The 22,793-nt window shown below is 39.7% G+C and overlaps 2 protein-coding genes across 2 annotated transcripts in view; one reads left to right on the forward strand and one right to left on the reverse strand.

Annotated features, from left to right (window-relative positions):
- The first annotated feature begins 8,187 nt into the window (after positions 1 to 8,187).
- cmss1 (cms1 ribosomal small subunit homolog) overlaps positions 8,188 to 22,793 on the forward strand; it is a 34,897-nt gene continuing 20,291 nt past the window's right edge. Inside the window, exon 1 of the mRNA XM_015966097.3 lies at positions 8,188 to 8,316. Within this exon, the coding sequence (XP_015821583.1) occupies positions 8,277 to 8,316 (40 nt within the window). The 5' untranslated portion in view covers positions 8,188 to 8,276. The remainder of the gene's footprint in view (positions 8,317 to 22,793) is intronic.
- On the reverse strand, positions 10,108 to 12,728 carry LOC107389758 (filamin A-interacting protein 1-like). Its single transcript, XM_015966093.3, has one exon. The coding sequence runs from the start codon at positions 12,517 to 12,519 to the stop codon at positions 10,318 to 10,320; it is 2,202 nt and encodes a 733-aa protein (XP_015821579.1). The 5' UTR covers positions 12,520 to 12,728; the 3' UTR covers positions 10,108 to 10,317.

Genomic DNA, 22,793 nt, shown 5'->3' on the forward strand with positions numbered 1-22,793 from the left:
ACATGGACTCCAGACGAGTCCCGTTAGCATGACTGCAGCAACACTGCTAACCGTGTTAGCTCTGGTAAGGAAAAACAACATATACACACAGTGGTAAAACTGGCAGCACATTATTTTATTTATTTGTAGATTATTAAATTATATTGAGAAAGATGATGGAGCTAAGACCAGCTGAGAACTTGTCAGCTTAGAGCTCCCGGTGGAGCACAGAAATGAAAAATAAAATACAAAAGTAAACAAACTGTACCGATTTTGGTTCTGAAGATGAACAGAATCCTCCCCAGTGTCCAAATCGGGTTGCAGATCTTCTGAGTCAGACAATCCAAAACTTGTCTGCAACTCCGATAGTGATATCCATCTAGCGGGGTCGAAGTTCAGTTGAAATACTCCGGTAATCCAATATCCATTCTTGTCTCCGTATCCCAGAGAAAAAACTAATCTGACTGACTAGCAGAGGCTTCAGAAGCTACATCTGACTGATGACACACTGTTCTCTGCTACAACGCTAACACAGAAACACAGAAGTCAGGGGTTGTTTACTATACATACATGTTTAAGCAGATCTCCCTGTGAAAGAAACATCACCAGCTGCCCAGGGCATAGACTGGAAGTTGGTTTCTGTTTTTCCCGCGCCAGTCAAAAACATCAGATTTTCTTAAAATTCCAGCCGTGAAAATCCAAAAACCCTTTTCATCCGAGGGTTTAATACTTTTTTGCAAATGCCATTCAAAGTACTTTTGCCTCTGGCCAATATCTTTAAGGTTAATGTCTAAATGATCCATGACTCTTGGCAGGAAATTGTGAGTTTAAAAAGTGCATGAGCTGCAGGGCCTCACTCTTTTGTTCTTTGAACTTTAACTAAATTGGAAAACAATTTTCCTTTCAAGTAGTCTCAGATTTTTTGTGGATATCTGGAACAAATCTGGAGGTCTTAGTTTGGTTTCTGTAATTTAGAAAACTTTTGAAGGGGTTGGCAACCTTTATCACAAATCCTTTCTAGAGATGAGCAGTGGTGTGTCCAGTGCGACCCAAGTAGGGCACTTGTTTATGCATGGGTGGCACTTATAGTTAAGCTTTTATTTTGAAAGCAGGGAGTGTCTCTGACATCCATGCATAGATGGCCCATTGGGCACTGGAGAGCGTAAGAGCATCGCCACCATATTGGATGAGTTCCTCACTCTCCAAACCCAACTGGAGTCAACACAGAGTGAACAACTATACCAGTTTTTGCGCAGCCCCTTAAATTACTATTGACTTTTCTAGCCGACCATTTGGGATTTAAAATTTTTATTTATTTTTTAATAAATAGTGGCGCAGTGGTTAGAGCTGTTGCCTTGCAGCAAGAAGGCCCTGGGTTCGCTTCCCAGCCTGGGATCTTTCTGCATGGAGTTTGCATGTTCTCCCTGTGCATGCGTGGGTTCTCTCCGGGTACTCGGGCTTCCTCCCACAATCCAAAAACATGACTGTTAGGTTGATTGGTCTGTCTAAATTGTCCTTAGGTGTGTGTGTGTGTGTGTGTGTGTGTGTGTGTGTGTGTGTGTGTGTGTGTGTGTGTGTGTGTGTGTGTGTGTGTGTGTGTGTGTGTGTGTGTGTGTGTGTGTGTGTGCATGATTGTTTGTCCTGTGTGTCTCTGTGTTGCCCTGCGATGGACTGGCACTTTGTCCAGGGTGTACCCCGCCTGATTGCCCATTGACCGCTGGAGATAGGCACTGTTTCATCACTTGTCATGTATTATAGAAAGTAAAGTTTATTTTTAATTATATACTTTACTCTGTCTGAATTAAAACGAAGTGTGTTTATGGTCACTGAATAAGCAAAGAATCCTAAATTCTTCTGGTTAAGCATTCAAAGGTCAGTCAGGTTGATCTTCTATTTATATATAGAATCATCGCATCTTATTGATCATAATTAACCCCCCCAAAATACACTACGTAACAACCGTTACACAGACAACCAGTCTCAGATGAGTCTCAAATAATATGATCAACAAAATTCAGAGCACACAAGAACATTTAAAATGCAGAAAATTGCAGCAGTTCAATTAAAATAAGAAAAACTTCCATTTGCTCAAAAGTTGTGTATTAATTACTGTTTTAATACAAACGTAAGCAGAAAATCGGTAGGATTTCCACTTTTTTCTACAAGGTGCCAACAATTTTTAGTGCAAGATATCTGAATGGATGTTTGAAATGCTGGAAAAAGGAAACCGTTTTCAAAAAGCTGATGTTGGGATTGTTATTAAGGAAACAAATGAGAACAGTAGAAGAACAAGTTATCTTTGTGATCATATTATAGTTGGGGTGAATTTCTCACAGTCATGATTAGTCTGTGTCCTGCCTTTCTTCTGGTTTAGCAGAAAAAGAAAATCCTTCCAAAGAACAGAGAGGATTGCTACCAAAAATAACACGTCTTCTTGTGATCATTAAAACGAGAAAGCAGAGGAACAGCTGCTTACAACAAAATAAACACATTAACACCAATGCTCCACAGCATGCAATCACAGATGCCTGACAAGGCAGCTGCCTGCTTTTAATTACAGTAGCGTTCATCTTCTCTTTGACTCTTGCTACCTCAACTTTTTGGACTTTAGCTGCTTTTTTATGCATTTATATTAAATCTCATTTTGAATTCAACAGGCTTTTCTGCCATTAAACAATGAGGGCAGAAATGACAATAGGAGCTTACCTTCAATCCTGTTTTTCTTACGGTTGTATTAATTACTGTATTTTATTTATTCATCAGTTCCATTAAATACATTCTACACTGAAATAAAATATGTTTTTTCTTTTACCATTTTTCTTTTGTCAACAGGTTTTATATACTGAATTGTATAAATTAACATTTAAAAGAAATGAAGTCCATGGACTCCATAAACTAGGCTGTGGTCTTTTCCTGTAAGAGTTTTCACGTTCCCTCCATGCTCTAAAGGTTATTTCAACAAATTCTGTCAGTGATCAGGATTAAAACTGATGCTAAAAACAACAAATTAAAACATGTTTGTTGAATAACTTTTTACCCGCCATTTCTGACATTCCCAATGATTCTGCACACACCTGCTGTTTTTAGAGCATCAACCCCAAATCAACTTTTTTTTTGTTGATAAGCCATGAGTGTCTAATTGTGCTGTAAACAGGTGTAGTCAATAATTTGGCATTTTAGTGCATCTTAGTTCAAATTAAAATATTCTGTCAGTGTTGTGCCTTCTTCAGGTAAAAACTCTGCACTATATTTGAATTTAAATCTGCCATCGCTGTTGGCTGAGATGTACCCTACGACGTTAGCTGGTACCATATGATGTCACAATGCTGCTGTCAGCCTGTGTGTGTGTGTATTTGTTGGCGGCTCTACCTGCTCGGTCTGCCAGGCGACGCCTCCTTGTGGTGCATTTTTCAAACAGGAAATGGAGTGGAGTTAGACTCTGGTAGAGGCTGACTCGCTCTTTAACTGCAGATAGTGAAGGCTTTGTGCTTTATATAGTTTGGCTGGCACATTTCACGTTTAAAGCTATGCAACTTTTTCATTGTTTCAAATCATTTTTTGAGCCAGTATGTGCTAAAGTGAATGAAATGTCACTCAGACCCTTCAGCTACCTGTGGCCAGAATATCGCATTTGCATTTTCAGACTGGCGGGGTGCAAACTGTTGGACTTGGAAAAAAAATGGAGCTGAAACACCTGGCACAGCAGTCTGCTTCCAGCACGTGCCCTGCATGTTTTAGATCATGAGCATAGCTGATTTGCATATTTACTCTTGTAGAAACTCGGCAGTTATTAAGAATTTTAAAAAAAGAACGCACCACAGAGAATTAATAGCCAACACTAGGGGGTGCTAAAAGCAAGTAAAACTGCCAAGTGTGCCTTTAAAGAATTTTCTGAGGGCTTACTTTGTTATTTTGTATCACATTTTTGCTCAAATAAAATATGTATAAACAATGAAAAGGGAAATGAGCCCAGAGTTTTACAGGAATGACCTTTAATTACAAAGCACCCGAAAGTTATAGATCATTGCTCCTTGTGTTGAATTTGTTCTCTTTTTTCGTTTGTTCGTTTGCATTTTCTTCTCTTGTTTTGAGGCGTGCACTGGCAACTTCAGCATTCTGAGATCTTTATCATTTCCATAGTAATCAGGCTGTTTGAGGATTTTTTCCCATTAAAACTTTAATCAAACATCTCAGACTCTCTCCTCCAACCAGAATTGTGTTATTCCGACAGAACAACAAAAAAGCATGCAGTGAAACCCGGAGGATCTTCCCTCCTCTTTGCTACAGCTGCAGGATGGAGGGCAGCTTTCCAAACATACCCTGCTACTCTTCTTTCTTCTAAATGTCCGTGTGTTGGAATAGAATCCCCAGCTGAAGCCAGAATAAGAAAGAATGTAAAGATGTGTTCTGTAATGTACACAACAGTACAGACAGACCAATGATCTCTTCCTCAGTGAGGGTGTGATTACATTTGCCGTTCTTCTAAGAGTTTGGAGGGATCGTTTGATTGACATCTAATTATTGTAAAAATACACTTCATATGCACCGTACCATATGTAGCAGTGAGGATTGACAACATGTTTGTTAAGTGATCAATAAGATGTGATATTATAAATATGAAATATAAATCTGATCGATCTTTGAATGTTTGATTTAGATTACTCTAGGTTCTTTGTACTATTCAGGGAACACACACTTCATATTAATTCAGACAGACGATGATAAAACCTTGTAAGTATCTGAGAGATTTTGTGATGTCTGGGATGTAAAATCTGTTTGACTGTATGGTTTAATAAGACAGAGATTATTTATAAAGCCATCCGACACAATCGTGCAGAGTCTGTGAATTCTTGTGTGACTGTCGCTCTCAGCGGTCCAGACAAAAGGCAGCCAGAGTGATGATTTACCGGACGTTGTGGTTACAGGAATCCCAAAGAGCCACACTTCCCTTTGAACTCAGATTTCTTATCCGGTCATGTGATGCAACCAGGATCTGTAGGTTAGACCTTCAACGTCTGAGATGTTGTGGTGTCTGAAATCACTCACAAGAATAATAATAGTAATAAAAAATCAAACCTTCACTTTTTAATACTTGGTTGCTAATCCTTTTCAGTCAATTACAGCCTGAAGTCTGGAACGCTAAGACATCACCAGATGTTGGGTTTGATTCCTGGTGATGCCGTGCCAGGGCTATACTGCAACCGTCTTCAGATCCTGCTTGTTCTTGGGGCCTTTCCTTTCAGTTTTGTCTTCAGCAAGTGAAATACATGCTCAGTCAAATTCAGGTCAGGTGATTGACTTGGCTATTGCATAATACTCCAATTGTTTGGGACGTTTCACCCATTGGTGGAGACAGATTTCAAACTGCTGTTGTAAATTTGTGTAGAATATTTTTGAGCTGAAGAGGGCGCTGGAGTGAAGGTTTTAGGCTGAATTTTAAGTTTTTGCAGAAAATGCACCAAAATGCAAAAATAACTACTACACATGTCTACAACACTATAATACAGGTATTTATATAAGTTATCAGCAAAAAAGAGTTGATTTTGGTGTGACTTGCTCCTTAAAAATCTCTGGTTGCTTTTGCAGTATGCTTTGGGTCATTGTCCATCTGCACAGTAATGCGCCGTCCAATAAGTTCTGCAACATTTGGTTGAGCAGATACAATTGCCCGAAACACTTCAGAATTCATCCTGCTGCTTTTGTCAGCCGTCACATCATTAATCAATACAAGAGTACCTGTTCCACTGGCAGCCATATATCCACGCCATGACTTGCCATGCCATGCTTAGGATCATGAGCAGTTCCTTTTCTTCTCCGTATTCTTCTCTTCCCATCACTCTGGTACAAGTTGAATCTTGGTCTCCTCTGTTCACAGGATGTTCCAGAATTGTGAATGCTTGTTTAATTCAATTCGATTCGAATCAAAAATACTTTATTAATCCCATGAGGGAAATTGATTATTATTGATTAAGATGACACTTGGCCAACTCTAATCTGACCTTCCTGTTTTTGAATCTCACCAGTGGTTTACATCTTGTGGTGAACCATCTGTATGTTCTCTGGTGAAGCCTTCTCTTGATTCTTGACTTTGACATGCATACACATACCTCCTGGAGAGTGTTCTTCATCTGGCCAACTATTAAGAAGGGTGCTTTCTTCACCAGGGAAACAATTCTTCGGTCATCCATCACTGTTGTTTATCCATGGTCTTCAGGGTCTTTTGGTGTTGCTGAGCTCACCGGTGCGTTCCTTCTTTTTGACAATGTTCCAAACAGTTGTTTAGGAGACGCCTAATGTTTTTGCTATCTCTCTTATATTTCCTGTTTTTACACAATTAAGCCTACATTATGTCTAATATGCTAATATGTAAGTCATGAAAAGGAAAACACGATGCTTCTGTCATTTATGTATTCATTGATTTGTTAAAATAAAAACCATTCTAACAGTTCTAAAAGGTTGATGAAAATCAAAGGCAAGGCTAACGGTGATCTACAGTTAGACATGCTATCACTAACGTTACCTACTACTAAACTTTTTGATGTAATGGAACATTATTGTTTCTTCATTAAAAAGCATTTGTTTGTTTTAAGAAGTAGTAGTATAGATACTAAAATGGTTGTGATGTGTTTATCGAACATGATTTGCCAAAACAAATAATGTGGCAAGATGATAATATATGGTTCCCTTTTGTTTTTAGTATCATGTGTTGATATTGCGCAGTGGCCTAAAGCAACAAGCAGTACAATGTACTGTGCCCTAATCTGCCCCAGAGCCAGCAGCCAGTGTACAGGACCAGTAGCTCTACTGATATGAATAGAGTTAAGTGTACGATTTGTAATGCTGACTTAAACAGTAAATACAGCAAAAACATATTTGTTTTATATTTTTACCCTCTAATTTCAGATTAGGCTCATGGATGACCACAGAGGCTGAGTCCTCTGCACATTCCTACTTGTTTACTTTTGGTACTAGAAAATACTATTCAATATTTGTATGCTTGATAAGTACATTTTCTTACATGAATTGTCTCTGTGTCTTTTTTATTTGAATTGTGTGATACCAATTGTTTAAAAATAATTCACAGCAATGGTGGGACATAGTTTAATCTGTACAGATTGAAGGCGTTGGTTATGTCAGTGGACTAATGTCTATATATCAACAGTAGCTCATGAGCACCACAGGGGGAAAAAATCTCCACTGACTTCTGGATGGCAAAACATTAGCATGCATCAACAATTTGTAAGGACATATCTAAGAGAACATAAAGAACCATACTAATTCTATCATAATCCAATTTGTCAGTGGGTAAATTGCAACCGACTATATAGTTGGGATTTTTGACTGTTGCTCTTATGTTTAAACAATGTTTATTATTCAAAATTATTTAAATAAATTTAATAATCAATATTATCCCTACCTTATTTTGAAATATTGATTGAGATCAGATATGAAGTAACAATTCATGATTGAATAAGGAAGGAGGATGTGTTTCTGTTTTTGAAGGGTGGTGTTCTCGTTTACAAACCAAAATGCCTCTTTTAGCTGCTGGCCAGATGATATTGTATGTCCTGAGATGTACTTTCTTCATACACATACTCATCATCTGCTGCCAACTGCTCTATGTCACTCATATTATTTTTAATGAACTTTCTCTTTTTCACTTCTTCCTCTAGTCTAGTCTTTTTGACATCTAAATATAAGGTAAAAAAAATAAAGTCCTGATAAATCCCCTTTCAATATTTTTTCATCTTATTATTTTATTAGCTAAAGTGTTCTCTTGTTACATTTTACAAATTGAATGGAAATTAGTTTAGGTACATGGCAAAGTAATTTCTCATTCAGTGGTGAGAGAACCTTCAAGGAGAAAGCAACATTTTCATTTGCTTTTAATGAATTTCCTAGTAAAGTAGTTCATCGTTTATTTCTGGCAAAACCTAGTCTGCCATTAGTCGCTAAATTTAATGAATGACGGGAACGTTGTTTCCTTGAGTGCTACAATGGCTTGCCCTAATCCAAGGATTCACTCAAATCCCGTGAGGCGTTTAGCGTCTCAACATAGTTTAGATATGATTTACTTTCAAAAATATCAACAATCAATTACAAATTTGATCAAACAATGCCTGTATATACTGATATCTAATGATGTGGTTAAATTGGGGAAATAACTGATTGTCTTGAGACTCTGTAGTTTATAAAATCCCACTTAGGGAGTTTGAGCAGTGCTGCTTTGAACGCACCACCAGCATGCTCCCATAGCGGTTTATCCGATTGGTCAGATCACGAGCCAGACCAGGAAGATGGGAGACGATTTGGGTGACGAATGGTGGAAACGTGAAGGTAATTCATTATTGTTTAAAAATCTTTACATATTTAAGTTATATTTAAACAATCTTAGTTCGTTTCGGGTTATGTGAATTACCGGAAGCTCTCGCGAGAAGTATATACTAGCGAGATGCTCACGTGGGTTAGCAAACAAACATATTTACCACCCATTAACATTAAGTCAACAACAAATAAAAACACAGAGTGTGTTTTGTGTGGCTAGACAATGATTTGTGTTATGTCTACACCGAACAAAGTTTCGGTAAAATGACTTTTAATGAACGAGGGCTGCGTCACACGTGTTGGTGAACGTCTGTGTTAAACTCCCTTTTGAAAAGCTGTAAGCGTCTTGTGCGCCATCTGTTGTGTCCTAAACCATTACCTAAACTAAGAATCAGCTGTGCTTTTACACATAACTCTTTGTGCATTCATTCGGCTATGTCCATTTCCATATGCATACATCAACAGAGGAAGCTCCATGCAGCTACTTCTAGCAAAGCTTTGTGTTAGCTGTGTACCAATAGAGGGCAGTCATTTAAAGTTAGTTTAACGGTTTTTCATGAACATCAACGTGTTGGCTTTGCTTTGAGCAGAAAAAACTCATGTACACCTTCAGTGAGTAAAAGAAAGGCTTTATTTAGAATCGGTAACAACATCCATCACCATAGAAATACACATAAATAGAAGTCTACGTCATTGTTTTTAAACATTCCTATGCATTGTAGAGAAAGGCTTTTATTTACTAAGTTTTAGGATGCAACAGTTGAATTATATTTAAAACCCAGTTTTTATGTTGCGTTATTTTTTCTTGTTAACTTTAAAAACCCAGTACAGAATGGCATCATTGTGTCACGCCACTTAAGTAAATTATTTACTTTCTTTACTCAGAGCCAACAGTGTAATAATAACTAATGTACATCATTGCTCCTAATGGTAAAACAAAGAAACATCATTGAAGGCCCTAAAACCTTCTGGATATATCTAGATCCATCTAATACCCCGAGGGGTGTCCAGCTGTTTCTTTTCCTCTCTCGTTTCCACAACCTTGACTAAAATGCTGAGAGAATTGGCAAGGCTGACTGAACAGGACGTCTGAAATCAAAACTGACTGAATGAACCAGACAGACAGATTTAAGTTTATGTGTTTTGGGTTCACTGATAAACCAGATTTTCAGGAGAGCTTATGTCAAGCTACGCTGTCCTGTGCTAAAATGGCAACGTCTTACACAAATATGTTGTTTTGGAGCTAGTGCATGTGGTCCAGCATCCAAAACACAACATATGCTGTTTATTTCAGTAGGGTATTTATTTATCCTTAGTGTCTCTACAGTTTTTCAAACTCTTGGGTATCTCTTATGAAAGTAAGATGATTTCAAATTCATCACTAAATGTAGTTGAATGTGCAGAAGATGGTGAAAATATTTTATTTACATTGGACATACAGTGCAGTTTTTAAGAAATCATCAACATGAAAACAAACCATTCTTACATTTATTTCCTGTTGCTGCTGCAAAATTATACATTAGAAGGAAAAAAATAGAAGGCACGCTGAATCTTTTAGGTTTCTTTTGTCAACTTATGGAAAGCAAATCAGAGGAATGGGAAAACATGTTTTAAACCAGTCATGTATTACTATTTGTCAGCATGTCAGACTTTAATTATTACAATTCAGTAATTTGTTTTGCACATTTAATACTGTTGATGCTTGAATTTCCTTTTTACTAATTGGTTCTTTCAGTTTGATTTGTAAGAGCAAGTTCCCAGCCTCTGTGAAGTATAAATGATAAAAGCAACAGCAAGAAAAACTCTTTTAATGAACAGAACATAAAACTTTTTAAAAGCAATAATGAGAACCCTATAGTGTGACATGTACGGTAAACACTGAGTTACAACAGTGACTCATTAAGATATATGAGTTACACTTAAGTGTAAAGTATGAAAGTTTCTTATGGGTGCCTAAATAGTAATGATTAAATTAAACTGGTGTCATTTTATTTTATAATAGATATATTTGGTCTAATCACAAAGGCCACTAACTGTGATGTTTGAGTGTGATGCAGAGGCATTAGCAGGGGAAATGGTGATGCTACTTGTAATCTTTCCAACACCTTTAACATGGCAGCCGTTAGCGATTACATGAGTCGTTTGCTCATGCCGGAGGTAGTAAGGCCCAACGGTCTGAGGAATGCTGTGGGTAATGCCGTTCAGAGGATGGATGGACGGGCTTCCCAGGTGAATATGGATCTTACTATCATCTGCTGGGATGATGCTGGGACTTGAGTCATTGCTGTTGGATCGTTGATACTGCCAGCTGTTCAGTCGATCGGGAGTCTTGCAGAAAAGAGCCTGGGTTGTGACGTCCGCGGGCTCAGGAGAGCAGGTTTTGACTGTGACGATCTGAATTGGTGAGTTGTTGTCAGGTGTGACGGAGCGGGACGTTTTTGGACTCAGCACTCGAGACACCGGCAGATCGCTCACCGGGGAAAAGTTGCGGTCAGGACTTGAAGAGGGGGTCTTGGGATTGCCTGCTGGTGAGCCAGAGTTCTGGATGATGGTTATTCTCTGCTTCGGCGAGGCTCCACTTGCTGGTAGGGCAGCTGTGCTGGTGTAAGATGCATCTCTGGAAGGGCTGGTGATCTCCAGTGTGGCCGTGTTGAGTGTATGATGTGGCGTTACTTTAATCTGCAAGGGCTGCCCGGGTGTGTGTGTTAGTGTCATCACCTCTCCGTTAGCATTTGGGTGGAGGTCGACCTCTGAGCGGCTGTTGTATTCACTCATGTTATTTGCTGTGTTTAGGCCATTGACAAGAAGCTTTCCTTCATTTGTGGCTTCCAAGTGGGTGTTTGGGTCCTCATCTGCGTTTTCTGTAGTTAGCTTCTCGTTGCACCTGTAGGAGTCCGGAAACATGCTCTCTACAGGTTCAGATTGTTGCTCTGTGGTGGTTTGACGATGGTGTGAGACATTGTTATTGTTCTGGATTTGTTTATACCTGTCCAACTCACTCGTCAGTTTCTCCATCACCCCGGCCAGATCTTTGTTCTTGGCTTCCTGCTGGGTCAGTTTCCTCTGCAGCGTTGACCGATCCGTCTGCACCTTACAGATAGACTCCTCCGTCCCCACCAGCTTCTGGAGCTTCTCCTTGAGGGTTTCAACTTCTCTGGTTAGGAGTCTACATTTCACTTGCTCCTTCTGGAGGTGGCAGAGAAGAAGATGCTCCTGATTGACCTCCTGCTTCTCTCCCTGCTTGTACTCAGAAAGCTCCTTCTTTGCTACCTCCAACTCCCCCGTTAGACCTCTAGACCTCCTCTGTTCCGCTTTCAGCCTCTTCTCTAGAGACTCAAAACTCTCCTCCACTTTGCTCAGCTCTCCCTCTATTGTCTCCTTCTCTTGGAGTCTTCTTCTCAGTTCATCTAGCTCCTTTGTCAGCTCTCTGACCTTGTTGTCCTCGGCTTGGCAGGGATAGTTGGTATTGTTTGGGATGGAGATGTTTGTGTACTTCTCTTCTTTCTCTTTCCTGTTGTCAAAAATGTTAAACTTTTTCTGCATTGTAGATATTTTGCCCTGTAGCTCTCTATTTCTCTCCTCCTCTGTTTTTAGTCTGTCTTGCAGTTCATCTTTTTCCTTTATTATGACCTTAATCTTGTCTTCTAAATCTGTCTTAGACCTCAGCGCCAGATGCCTCTCCTCTCTCAGTCTCTCTGTCATTGTTGCTAAATTACTTTGCTCATTTCGTTTGCTCTCCTTCCTATTAATCTTCTCCTCTGCCTGGAAAAGCCTCTCGGCCATATTCTTCCTGTCCTCCACCAGGGCCATCGTCAGTGACCTTAGTTTACTCAGATCCTGTTTGATAATCATTTCGCTCTTTTCCAGTCGTCCCTCTACAGCCTCTAGGTCTCTCACCCTAAGTCTTAGCACATCGAGCTCCCCAGACACCCCCTTGCTGAACTCTCTCTCTCGCTCCAAATTACTCCTCAGAATGCTACAGTCTTGTTTGCTTTTGCCCAAAACCTCCTCTATCCTGTCCAGTTCACAGATTCTGCCATTGAGCTTCTCCACCTCAAACTTCAGACTTCGGCATTGACTTGTCTCTTTCGCCAGCCTGCGATCGAGGTCCCGACATTGATCCGCCATCCGTATCAGCTCTTCATCCTTTCCCTCCATTTCCACCACCCTTCTTCTCAGCACCTCCACCTCCGTCAGTGGGCTCTGGGCCATCATGCTGGTCCAGTTTTGGTTGGAAACTTTGAGCTGCTCCACCCCGGGTTGCAGGTATTGAAGCTGCGTTTCCACTTCTGCACCAACTTTAGCGGCGCTGACTCTCTGCTCAGTTTGCTCAGCGGTGGTAGTTGAGTGTTCAGTGCTATGATTCTACTGATTCGCCACCAGTTTGCTCAGACGCTGTTGCTCTTTCACCAAAAGCAGCGCCAGAGCCTTCAACTTACTCGCTCCTCTTGTTTTTCCTCAGTCCTGCTCTCCTGTTTTTCCTCTCCTTTAGTAATAAGAGGTCGAGTCTGCAGAAGTAAAAGAAAAAAAAACTGAATTTATGTCTTCCTGCGAGAATTTGTTGGGTTTTTTGTTGTGTTTCATGTTCCCTAGTCACATGCACATCAGGTAGATAGATCAGTATGTTTATCTACTGTTGGGCTTTTCCCTGTTGGCAGCAAACAGCCTGTAGGATGTTTTGATGGACATGGCAGATGGTCCCTTGGCAGGGATTGTTAGTTAATTAAGAAGTTCTTCTACCCCTGAGTACCTTCAGCTCTGCAGCCAGGCTCCCTCCCCCTCACGCACCGGGGAAGCTACCACATATCCAGCTTGGAGAGGCAGGAATCCCCCCCCCCCCCCCCCTTCTTAAAGTAATTACAGCCCGGCTACTTTTAGCATGTGTTGTCACTCATCAACATTTCCCTCCATGCATACCGCAAAATGTATTAAACAAGCACCTTTTTGTCATTCTTTACGACCTGTTCCCATGTGGACTGGTGAGTTTGGGGTATCCGCAGCTGGTGCTACATAGTAAAACCCAAAGAGATTGCCCGTTTTTAGTTTCCAGTGTTTCCCTACGTCGAAAGTTGTCACAAGTGTTGATAAAAGTAAAACTATGCTACATACTTTTGTGTCTGAATAAATGTTTATCGTTATATCAAAGAATCGTAAAACACAAAAAGCCTAAAAAGAGCAACAGAAACTAGTATTTAAAAATGCAAAGTTTAGATATCAGAAGAGCTTTTCAATGTGATGTCTGCATTGCTAAAGACAAACTCGTGTGATCCTTGCAGGATTAGCTAATGCTTACATGTTAACCATCTGTTTCAGCTCGCCTGAGCTTAGCTAATTTTTTTTTAACTCCGGTCAAATGTTTCCAACCTTCGTCAACTGTGTTGTGTTTCCTACCTGTGCGGGGCAGCTGGCCTCTGTCCTTCTCTTGCAAATCCTCGGAATATATTGTTGCGGCTATTTCGTGTTTTCCTTTTTCCGAGTTCCCGGTGAAGTGGACGTTCCATCCGGAAAACCAAACATTGAGAAGTGCTCTGCAAACTGATTCTTACTCGCAGTCCGTGGCGCCCATTACATCATCAGCAAGTCCTTATATGGGACTCAACAGGCTCTTGTGAAGTGTGTGTGAGTGGTGAGTGAGTGCATGTGTGTTTTCTCTGGACTTCAGCCCATTCCAGATGAGGTCATTGTACAGCCATGCCAGAGAAGCTAATGGGAAGGACAGAGAAGACTTGTGTGTTTGCACGCAAAGAAAATCTTCAATCACAGTTAAAAGTCGAGAGGATAAGGATGTCTGTTTGCAGATTAGATTAAGCTAACGTGTTACCCCTCCTACCCAAATGCTGAGCATTTCCCAGGAGCTGTTGCTCTTTAAGAAGCATGGGATTTGTGTTACGTTGTGCATTTGCTCTGGCGTGTTTAGAAAAAGAAATGCATGTTTTCTGATTTGTAGCTGCTTTGCCTTGGGCTCGATAACCTGACTGAGAGATGACATCAGCTGTTCATCAGCCTTCAATTACACCCACATGTTCTTTTCCTCTCCTTCCCTCCAATCTTTTACTGTTTGTCGATCACGTCTTCAATTAGTTTGTTTCTCATTTTCCATTTTACTTGCTGTCATCAGTTTAGTCTCCATCTCTGCGTTGGACAGTCTTTTTCCTAATTGAGTCTGTGCTGAGTGAAGCGGGGAGGAATGGTTCCACTCCCGTTACTCCCACAACCGGTCATTTTATGTCACAACAAGAATCCCAAAAACGATAATTGTGTCCTAATTTCCCTGCTTGTTAGAGAAATGAACTGAAAGTGCAGTTAGAGTACATCAATATAAATTTGTTCCTTGGAGGATTTATTAGCATTGTGGCTACTTGTTCCAGCTTTCACTGGGAAATAAACTTTAGTGGTATTTCTGAGTGCAACAGTGTTGACTTGGATTAGTCATCACTTTACAAAAAAGCCTTTAAATGTGCTTTTAAACATCACTCTTACGTTTATGTTCACAAGACTGAACAGATAGTTTCATTGGTGAAAACAGGCCAACGTGGCAAAAGGCTGAAGGTTATAGGGGGAAAAGAATGCCTTCAACAAAAAGTTCACACCTTACTTTGAAGTATTACTAAAGCAAGTATCTCACTGGGCTGTAACCTTTGGTGATGAATTGTGAGTGCTATGGGGAGAGTATCCAAAATGTCTCAAAACATTTGCAAGGGTTCTTGGGTTTCCTCGCACCGGTAAAGTTCTGAACTTGTTAAAAAATATGCTAAACTATTTTCTGTTCAGAGTAATCACATAGTCAGTTGCTGTGTCCAAAAATGACAGAATTGTGGGAATACTTTTGAAGGGGTTGATTGTGAAATTTAAGTTGTGATTTATTGGAGACAGAAAGTGACATTTTGGTTCAAAATTGCAAATAAAATGAGGAGAACTCAGGATCAAAGTAAGGTTTGACGAAATTTGCACAAAGATTTTGACCGTACAAGTACTAGCATCTTGTGTTCAGCCTGTCGCTGAAAATGAGGTCAAGCACTCAACCAATTTGCATATTAAAAGCAACAACAGATAGTTTTTTGTAAACTTTAAGCTAGAGCTTTAACATTGATCTCAGTGATTGTTGGGTTACAAACTTCACCAATATTTGGCACCACTCTGCAGCCCCCTGCTGACTAAAACATGCACTTGATAGTTTTGTGGAGGGGGTAGGTGTCCTGGGGGGCGCTCTTTATCTGCTTTACGGCTGTTAGTTGTAACGCTAGCAGTTAGCATTTTCAGTTTGCCAATCGTCAATGAAAAGCACAAGAAAAAAAAGTTTACTTTCTGTGTTGGCATCATAATGGAGCCTGGAAGTAAAAGTAAGAGAGTAATGTTTTTGGAGGCAAAGCAAAGAGTTAAAACCAGAGTGAATATCGGTGTGGCCTATGCTACTTTGAGGGAGCTAAAGGAGGCTACTAAATCACGGGCTGATGGTGACCTGGCTTTGTTGCTACTGAACTTGTAAGTAACAATATTTTTTTGTCCAACAATGTGGATCATTTTACTTTGTGGTTTATTTTAGTGTTAGCAGGCCCATGTTAATATTAGCTCATTGTTAGTACAGCAGGCTGCTGCAGGGTTGTTTACAACAGTTGTAATTCCAGTTTCAACCAGTAGAGAAGAGGAGCAGGAAACTGCTCAGTTTTACTTTAAAGATGTTGAACAGTCATTTAATCATTACATTTGCAGTGGTCTCTGGTTGGAAGGTGTGCCTTGTAAGTCGTATTCGGGGGGCGGTATCTAGGTAGATGTCTGTCTGTCTGTCTGTCTGTCTGCCTGCCTGCCTGCCTGCCTGCCTGCCCGCCCATCAGTTCTTCAAACAATCTGTCTATCCATCCATCTATCAAATCATCCATCATACAGATGTCATCCATCCATCCGTCTATCCACCCGCTCATCTCATACAGTCATCTGTTTATCTTAGCTTAGCTTCACTATCTGAACAGTTTCCATCTATTTGCATAGGGCTCTATTGGATGGGGGATGGACTAGCAAAAAAAGAAATGACATATTGCCTACTAGGGGTGTTCCAAAAAAGGTACTTCACGATTCGATTCGATTTCGATTATGGGAGCTTCGATGCTTCGATTCTTCCATTATAATGGTTTTTGGTTCGATTCGATTACTGGTGCCACGATTCTTCAATTATTGAAATTTTTAATGCTTTTTTCATACAAGATTGTCTTCTTCTTTATCTACATTTGTAAATAAATAACCTATCAATCAGGGATGTGTATTTTTGAAATTCTGGCGATACGATACATATCACGATACAGGGGAAACGATACGATATATCACGATATATTGCGATACATTCAGTCAGACGTTACAAGCAATTTTTTTTACTGAATTTATTGTAAGAATGTTCAATAAACAGTCAAATCTGATACGTAACATGTTTAACATGCGGTATCTGAACCATGATGGAGGGATTTACATTTCAATGGTGGAAACAAAACCCGTTGCACACTGCTGCCAACTAGCGGGTGGCGATTGAATTGCACAAAACGAAAAGAAAATACACAAATGTTTGCATGTAAATTCTTTCAAGAATTAGATACATGGCTTTTGAATATCGATGTAATATTGCTGGAAAAAATATTGCGATATGTTGCCATATCGATATTTCCGATACACCACTTTTGAATATCGATATAATATTGCTGCGAAAAATATCACGATATATTGCCATATCGATATTTTCTTACATCCCTACTATCAATTAATTTAGTTCCTCTAAAACTACTCTCTGTAAGTAAATACATTTTTTTAACATTAAACTTTTCTAAGACAAATTCTTATTTTATGACTGTATGACGTGTAAATATTTGCACTTTGACCAACTTAACTTCGATCAGAGAAAGCTTTACTTACATTAGTGTCCCCTCCATTGTTGGGAAACACTGAAAACAGGCAAGCCCTGGATTTAATGAGGTAATTAACTCAAGTAAACAAGATTTTTACTTCCATCAAATTTATTTAATGGAAACTTAATGAGTCTGGCATATGATAACATTACAAAAAAGCAGCCATACAGATCAAATAAATAATTTCAGCTTATTCAGTCTGGAATATAGGCAACAGAAAAAACCTGACATATTTGAAGGTAATATGTTGCATTTTTTCAGAACAAAAGTGCATAATTCAACTGAACATATATTCAGCCTGGAGCTTCAGTACAGCGAGGCGAACACAACAAAATAGAGCAGAGTGACACTCATACTCATCTGTCCTCCCTCTTGTCCCCCTACATCCTCCTGTTGTGTGAGATGGGCAAATGTCAACATTGTGCTACTTTGACTCTCACTCATCTCTCGAGTTTGAAGAACGTGACTCACCAACTTCCATCCGTTCTTGTCCGACGTGAGAACAAAATGCGCCGTTACAGTAACGAAGGATTTGGTGGCAACTGATGTCCACGCATCACAAGTGAGCGCTATCCCGGTTGCCTTCTTCATGGTCTCCAGAACGCTTGCTTTGGTTTCCTCGTAGAGGTGGGGGACTTCTTTTTCTGCAAAGTGTTTTTGGTGAGGAATGGTAAATGGTCTGTATTTGATGTAGCGCCTTCTAGAGTCCTGGAACCCCCCAAGGCGCTTTACAACACAACCAGTCATTCACCCATTCACACACACACTGATGGTGATGAGCTACAATGTAGCCACAGCTGCCCTGGGGCGCACTGACAGAGGCGAGGCTGCCGAGCACTGGCGCCACCGGTCCCTCTGACCACCACCAGCAGGCAACGTGGGTCAAGTGTCTTGCCCAAGGACACAGCGACAGACTGAGCGGGGCTCGAACCTGCAACCTTCCGATTACAGGGCGAGCACTTAACTCCTGTGCCACCGTTGCCCAGTTCATAGCGCGGCTCCATGGTGCGCACCACTAACCGAAACCCCCTGTTGTTTACTACTGAATACTGGCGTAGATCCGTCGCGATAAAAGTAGCTAATGCTTTTGTAATGCTCCTCGCCTTCTCTGAGTTCTTCGGTAGTTTGGAGACAGTCTCCAGGATGGGGAAAGAGGTCAAAGAGGTAGTGCCACTCACTAAACAGTCCGGGCGGCGCGCGCCTTAAGGCTCCGGGTACGTGTTTTTATTTTTTTAGTACCGGCTTCGCAACAAAACTTTGATGTTGTTTTTTTAAGCATCGACGTTCATTAATCGATGCCGAAACAACTAGATGTATCGCCACATCGATTAATTGCACCCACCCCTATTGCCTACATTACATCACAGTAAGACTATCACTTTTACGGATTTTAAAAAGTCATACTGAAAGGAGGAAAACTCAGATTGTATCAGTTGTTTCAGATCTCACAGAGTTAAAACTTTGAGGATTATTTCTTCTAATTGTCAGTGTCTGACCTCATGTTCATTATAACTAATGAATGAACTCTGTTGCTTTTATTTTATTTTATTTTACTTTGATCTGATGCACTTCCAGTCCAGTGGAACATTATGAGCATCTGTGACACATAGCTGAAAGACGAGTCAGATGGTGGATTAGTTTCAGGATCAAAGCACATTAAGTTTCACTGTGTGCTGAACAGAATCCAGATAATCTGTCCTCAGCTTAATTTCTTACATCTGCAGCAATAACGGATGATGCATCGATAAGAGGGTCACATCAGTTGGGAAGTAAAAACATGAAGGGTGCTTTGTGGGTGCCCGATACCGTCTCTCAGAACTCCCAACAGATGAATGCATGGATGCCTTTAGTGTGTTGAGCATGTGTGTTTGTGGTCATCATTTCTAGGAAGCACATGCTGGCTTAGAACATGTTCTGATAGCTGAGGTTGGAACAACAATGCTGCAGCAGCATTGTAATGTGCAGATGTAATCATCCTTTGACACACAGCAGGGGTACTGTAGAAAAAAGTGATTATGAAGTGTGAGTGGAATGTAATGTAATATATACAGCGGGTCATCTGCTCTACACATGGCACCTATAGCTACCTTCTCTTAACATGCTGTTTCTGTTTTAAACTAGGAATTAAATAGTTGAGGCTGAAAAGGAAGAGGGGTTTCATTTTTAGTTAAATGTTTAGAGATGAATAAATGATGAGATAAAGATTTTTGTCAAATTCTAAAAATAATATTTGGAAACATTTGACATATTCCCAGAAACCGAGAGCATAATATTTGTTCAATTTGGGCATATTTTTTCTCAAGATTAGGCATTAAATTGCTGAACCACTTGGACTGAATAATAACTGTTTCTGTTAAGAAAAATGTGTACAAAAGCAAAAGTTCGGGCATTAGTCGCAATTAAATCAGAGATTAGCTGATGCGTTCGATTCGACCAGTAAGGCCGTAGGCCTGTGGGCCACATACAGCCCATAATGGGGGTATTTTTTTCTATATATGGTGGTAAACGCAGAGGTGGGCTGGCAATCTGTAAATTCTGGACAATTCACTAATGGCTGGTGTGCTCTAGGTTGTTGAGGGTTGTTACCTTAGATGAGTATTGCTTTGTAACAGGCTTCGTTGTCCAGTGGTTAGAGTGCCAGACTGGCATTTGTTTTTGCGCATGTTCGCATCCCGGTTGCGGCCGTAACTCTTTTCATCTGTTTTAGCTTCACTTGCCAGTATTATGTTTTCAACCCATTATTGGTAAACTGTTAAATATAAGAACTAATGATCTGTTTAATTATTATTTTTTTCTCAGTTTATTTAGCCAGTGTGAGTCCATGTGAGGTGAGCTGAGTAAATAACCTAAAATCCTGCTTGGAAATGACCAAATTCAAAGATCTTTAGAGACATAAAATATTTTGCAGAAAATAATCAATACAACTAAAATATTAAAACGTAAAATCTGCTTCGGCTGGCTGAATAAATTACTGCCAACACCACCAGGATTCAAACCCACATCAGCACATGGCAAAGCAAGGTGAAAGGTAGTCAATCTTAATATCTGGCCAACGCTAACATACAGTAGCATTTTAGCTAATTACATACAGCGAGGCAATAAACAATCTTAAAAACTCAGAGACTCATCAGTACCTATAGTAACAAGGTGTTAGTCATGTTTTGTTGAAAGAGGTAGGACTCAATCTTATTTACTTAAAAGCAGATGTGGAGCTGAGCCAGAGCCTTAAATCCCTCATCACCAAACCTGGGTTTTAGTTTTAGTTAAGTTAGTTTAGCTAAGGTTTGTGGTGGTTTTCAAATAAATCTTTTTCAGCCACATTCCACAAGGTTCTTCCTCTCTGGAGAGGCAATGAAAGCTAGACTAACAGTGGCAACCTCACTCTCTCTTACTCCAAGATGCATGTTACAAACATCGCTCTTGTAGCCACAAATTTTTTTTTCTGGTTGTTTGTACAGCTGCACTGCACGATGTCTTCCCGAGCCTCGCCAGTGCATTTATCGGGGTGAATAATTTTTAGGGCTGCAACTAACGATTATTTTCATAATCGATTAATCTGTCGATTATTTTTTCGATTAATCAATTAATCGGTTTGTTATTGTTTAGCTATTTAACCTATACAAGTGATTAATACATTTCAGTTAAGAAAAAGAAAAACATAAGAGAATTGTGCAGTTGACTGCAATCTATTTTATTGCACATGAACACAGTCAGCGGTGTAAAATGAGCTAAACAGTGCAAAATATCAGTCCAGAATAATTTTTTGGCATCAAAATATAAGAGGTAAATTCCATAAAAAATAATGTAGAATCTGGAATAGAGTTTGTAAGTGGTATGCATTGCTGGGGGTGAGTGTCTTGTTCCCCATGTAGTTGTCCATCGTTGCTTGTTTTTTTCTGCATAAGAAACACAAATAAACTGAATTAAGTATACATATAAAATAAAGCAGCACACACACTACAACACTAAATCAATATTACATTATTTGAATTAATTAACAGTGATCATTTATTTTGACAAAAATGTGTTGTGAGGCGTTTTACAGCGTTAGATAGTAAAACAGTCTTTTAATAGTTAAAAAAATGACTTTCTGAATTTTTCCTGTATTTAAAAATTGAAAGCGTACAACTATGCCGCGTTATATTCACCTGGACACAGCTCGTCTGTATATTTTTCTCTGCGGAGTTGTCCTTTTTTGAATGAGGAACATAGTTATGGGTTTGTGCCGTTTTTCTCTTAACGAGAACATTCTTATAAACAGACGTGCTAAATTTGGCAAGCGCATGATACACAACACGGAGGAGATTCACGATTGCATCTAGTCAATCAGAAGTAGAACACCGTAGACTGACGCGGCAAAAAAAAAACATGTTTAACATCCACTATAACGAACTCAGCTAACACTAAGTCCCAAATGTGATCTGCGTTAGCTTGTTTATTTTCTGTTACTTACCGGACATTCCTCTGCTGCATCAGCCCCCACGTTTTCGTCTCAAATGTTCACTTAGGGACGTCGTGCTTCCGTCGTGCCATGGTTTTTGCATATTTTGCAGGTCACCGGTCTTTTCAAGGCATCTAGTGAAGTGCTCCCATACTCGTGAGGTTTTTGTCTGGGGTTTCTCTTGTTTTGTCGCTTCTATTTTTCTTCCGTATTTCTTGTTGATCCGCCATCTCTCACAGCAAGATGAGCGTCAGTAACGTGATACGTCATGAAAACTGAGGGCACTTATTGGCTCATTTCTTCTTCTACGGCTCCACTGGTAGATCAGTGGCTCATTACTGCCACACACTGGCGGCAAATTTAACAGATTGTAACCGATGTCAGATTGTGGTAAAAAATTGACTTTATGTGGTAAAATATGATTATTAAACAAATAATCGATGACTAAAAAAGTTGTTAACTATTTTAATAATTGATTATAATCGATTAGTTGTTTCAGCTCTAATAATTTTAAAATCCTCTTAAAATGTTCTATTTACCCTCTACCGGCAACAAAACCTCACCATGTAAACTAATGGTTGTGCGCTAGTTCCGGGATCTCACCGGATGTTGCTAACATCATCGTTTCTCCATAAAAACATGAAAAATAAGGTGGAAGATAAGCTTGTGTTCTGAATCTGACAATATGTAACACATTTGGCTCAATCTGCAATTAGTCAATCTGAAACTAAAATTTTTGGTATTTTATTGTCCTATAAATGTACCAAATGCCAAGCAGCATTAACAGATATCTGCCATTTTTATTAGTCCAGTGTGAACTGACAATTACTACGTGCTAAGTCATGAGCACATGCACCAATCTGCACTGATTCATGACGCATGAAAAATGGAAATGGTGTAAATATCCCTGATTTGCAGAATTAGCAAATACTAGTTTGTTTATTCCAAGGCTGATTTCAGCACCAGAACCTTGAAAGAAAAAGAAAATGTTCTTGAATTTGAAAAGAAGTTTGGCTTCCAAAGCTTTTCACCACAATGCACTTAAGTTTGACACCTCTGTTTTAGATTATAAGTCAAATCATGTCTTCAGAAAACTCATTTCCTCAGCTTTGCAGAAACCACAATGTTCACACCACAGACCTTCTGTCTACACATGTATT

Source organism: Nothobranchius furzeri, chromosome 14 (genome assembly GCF_043380555.1).
Source record: "Nothobranchius furzeri strain GRZ-AD chromosome 14, NfurGRZ-RIMD1, whole genome shotgun sequence".
NCBI classification, from domain to species: Eukaryota; Metazoa; Chordata; class Actinopteri; order Cyprinodontiformes; family Nothobranchiidae; genus Nothobranchius; species Nothobranchius furzeri.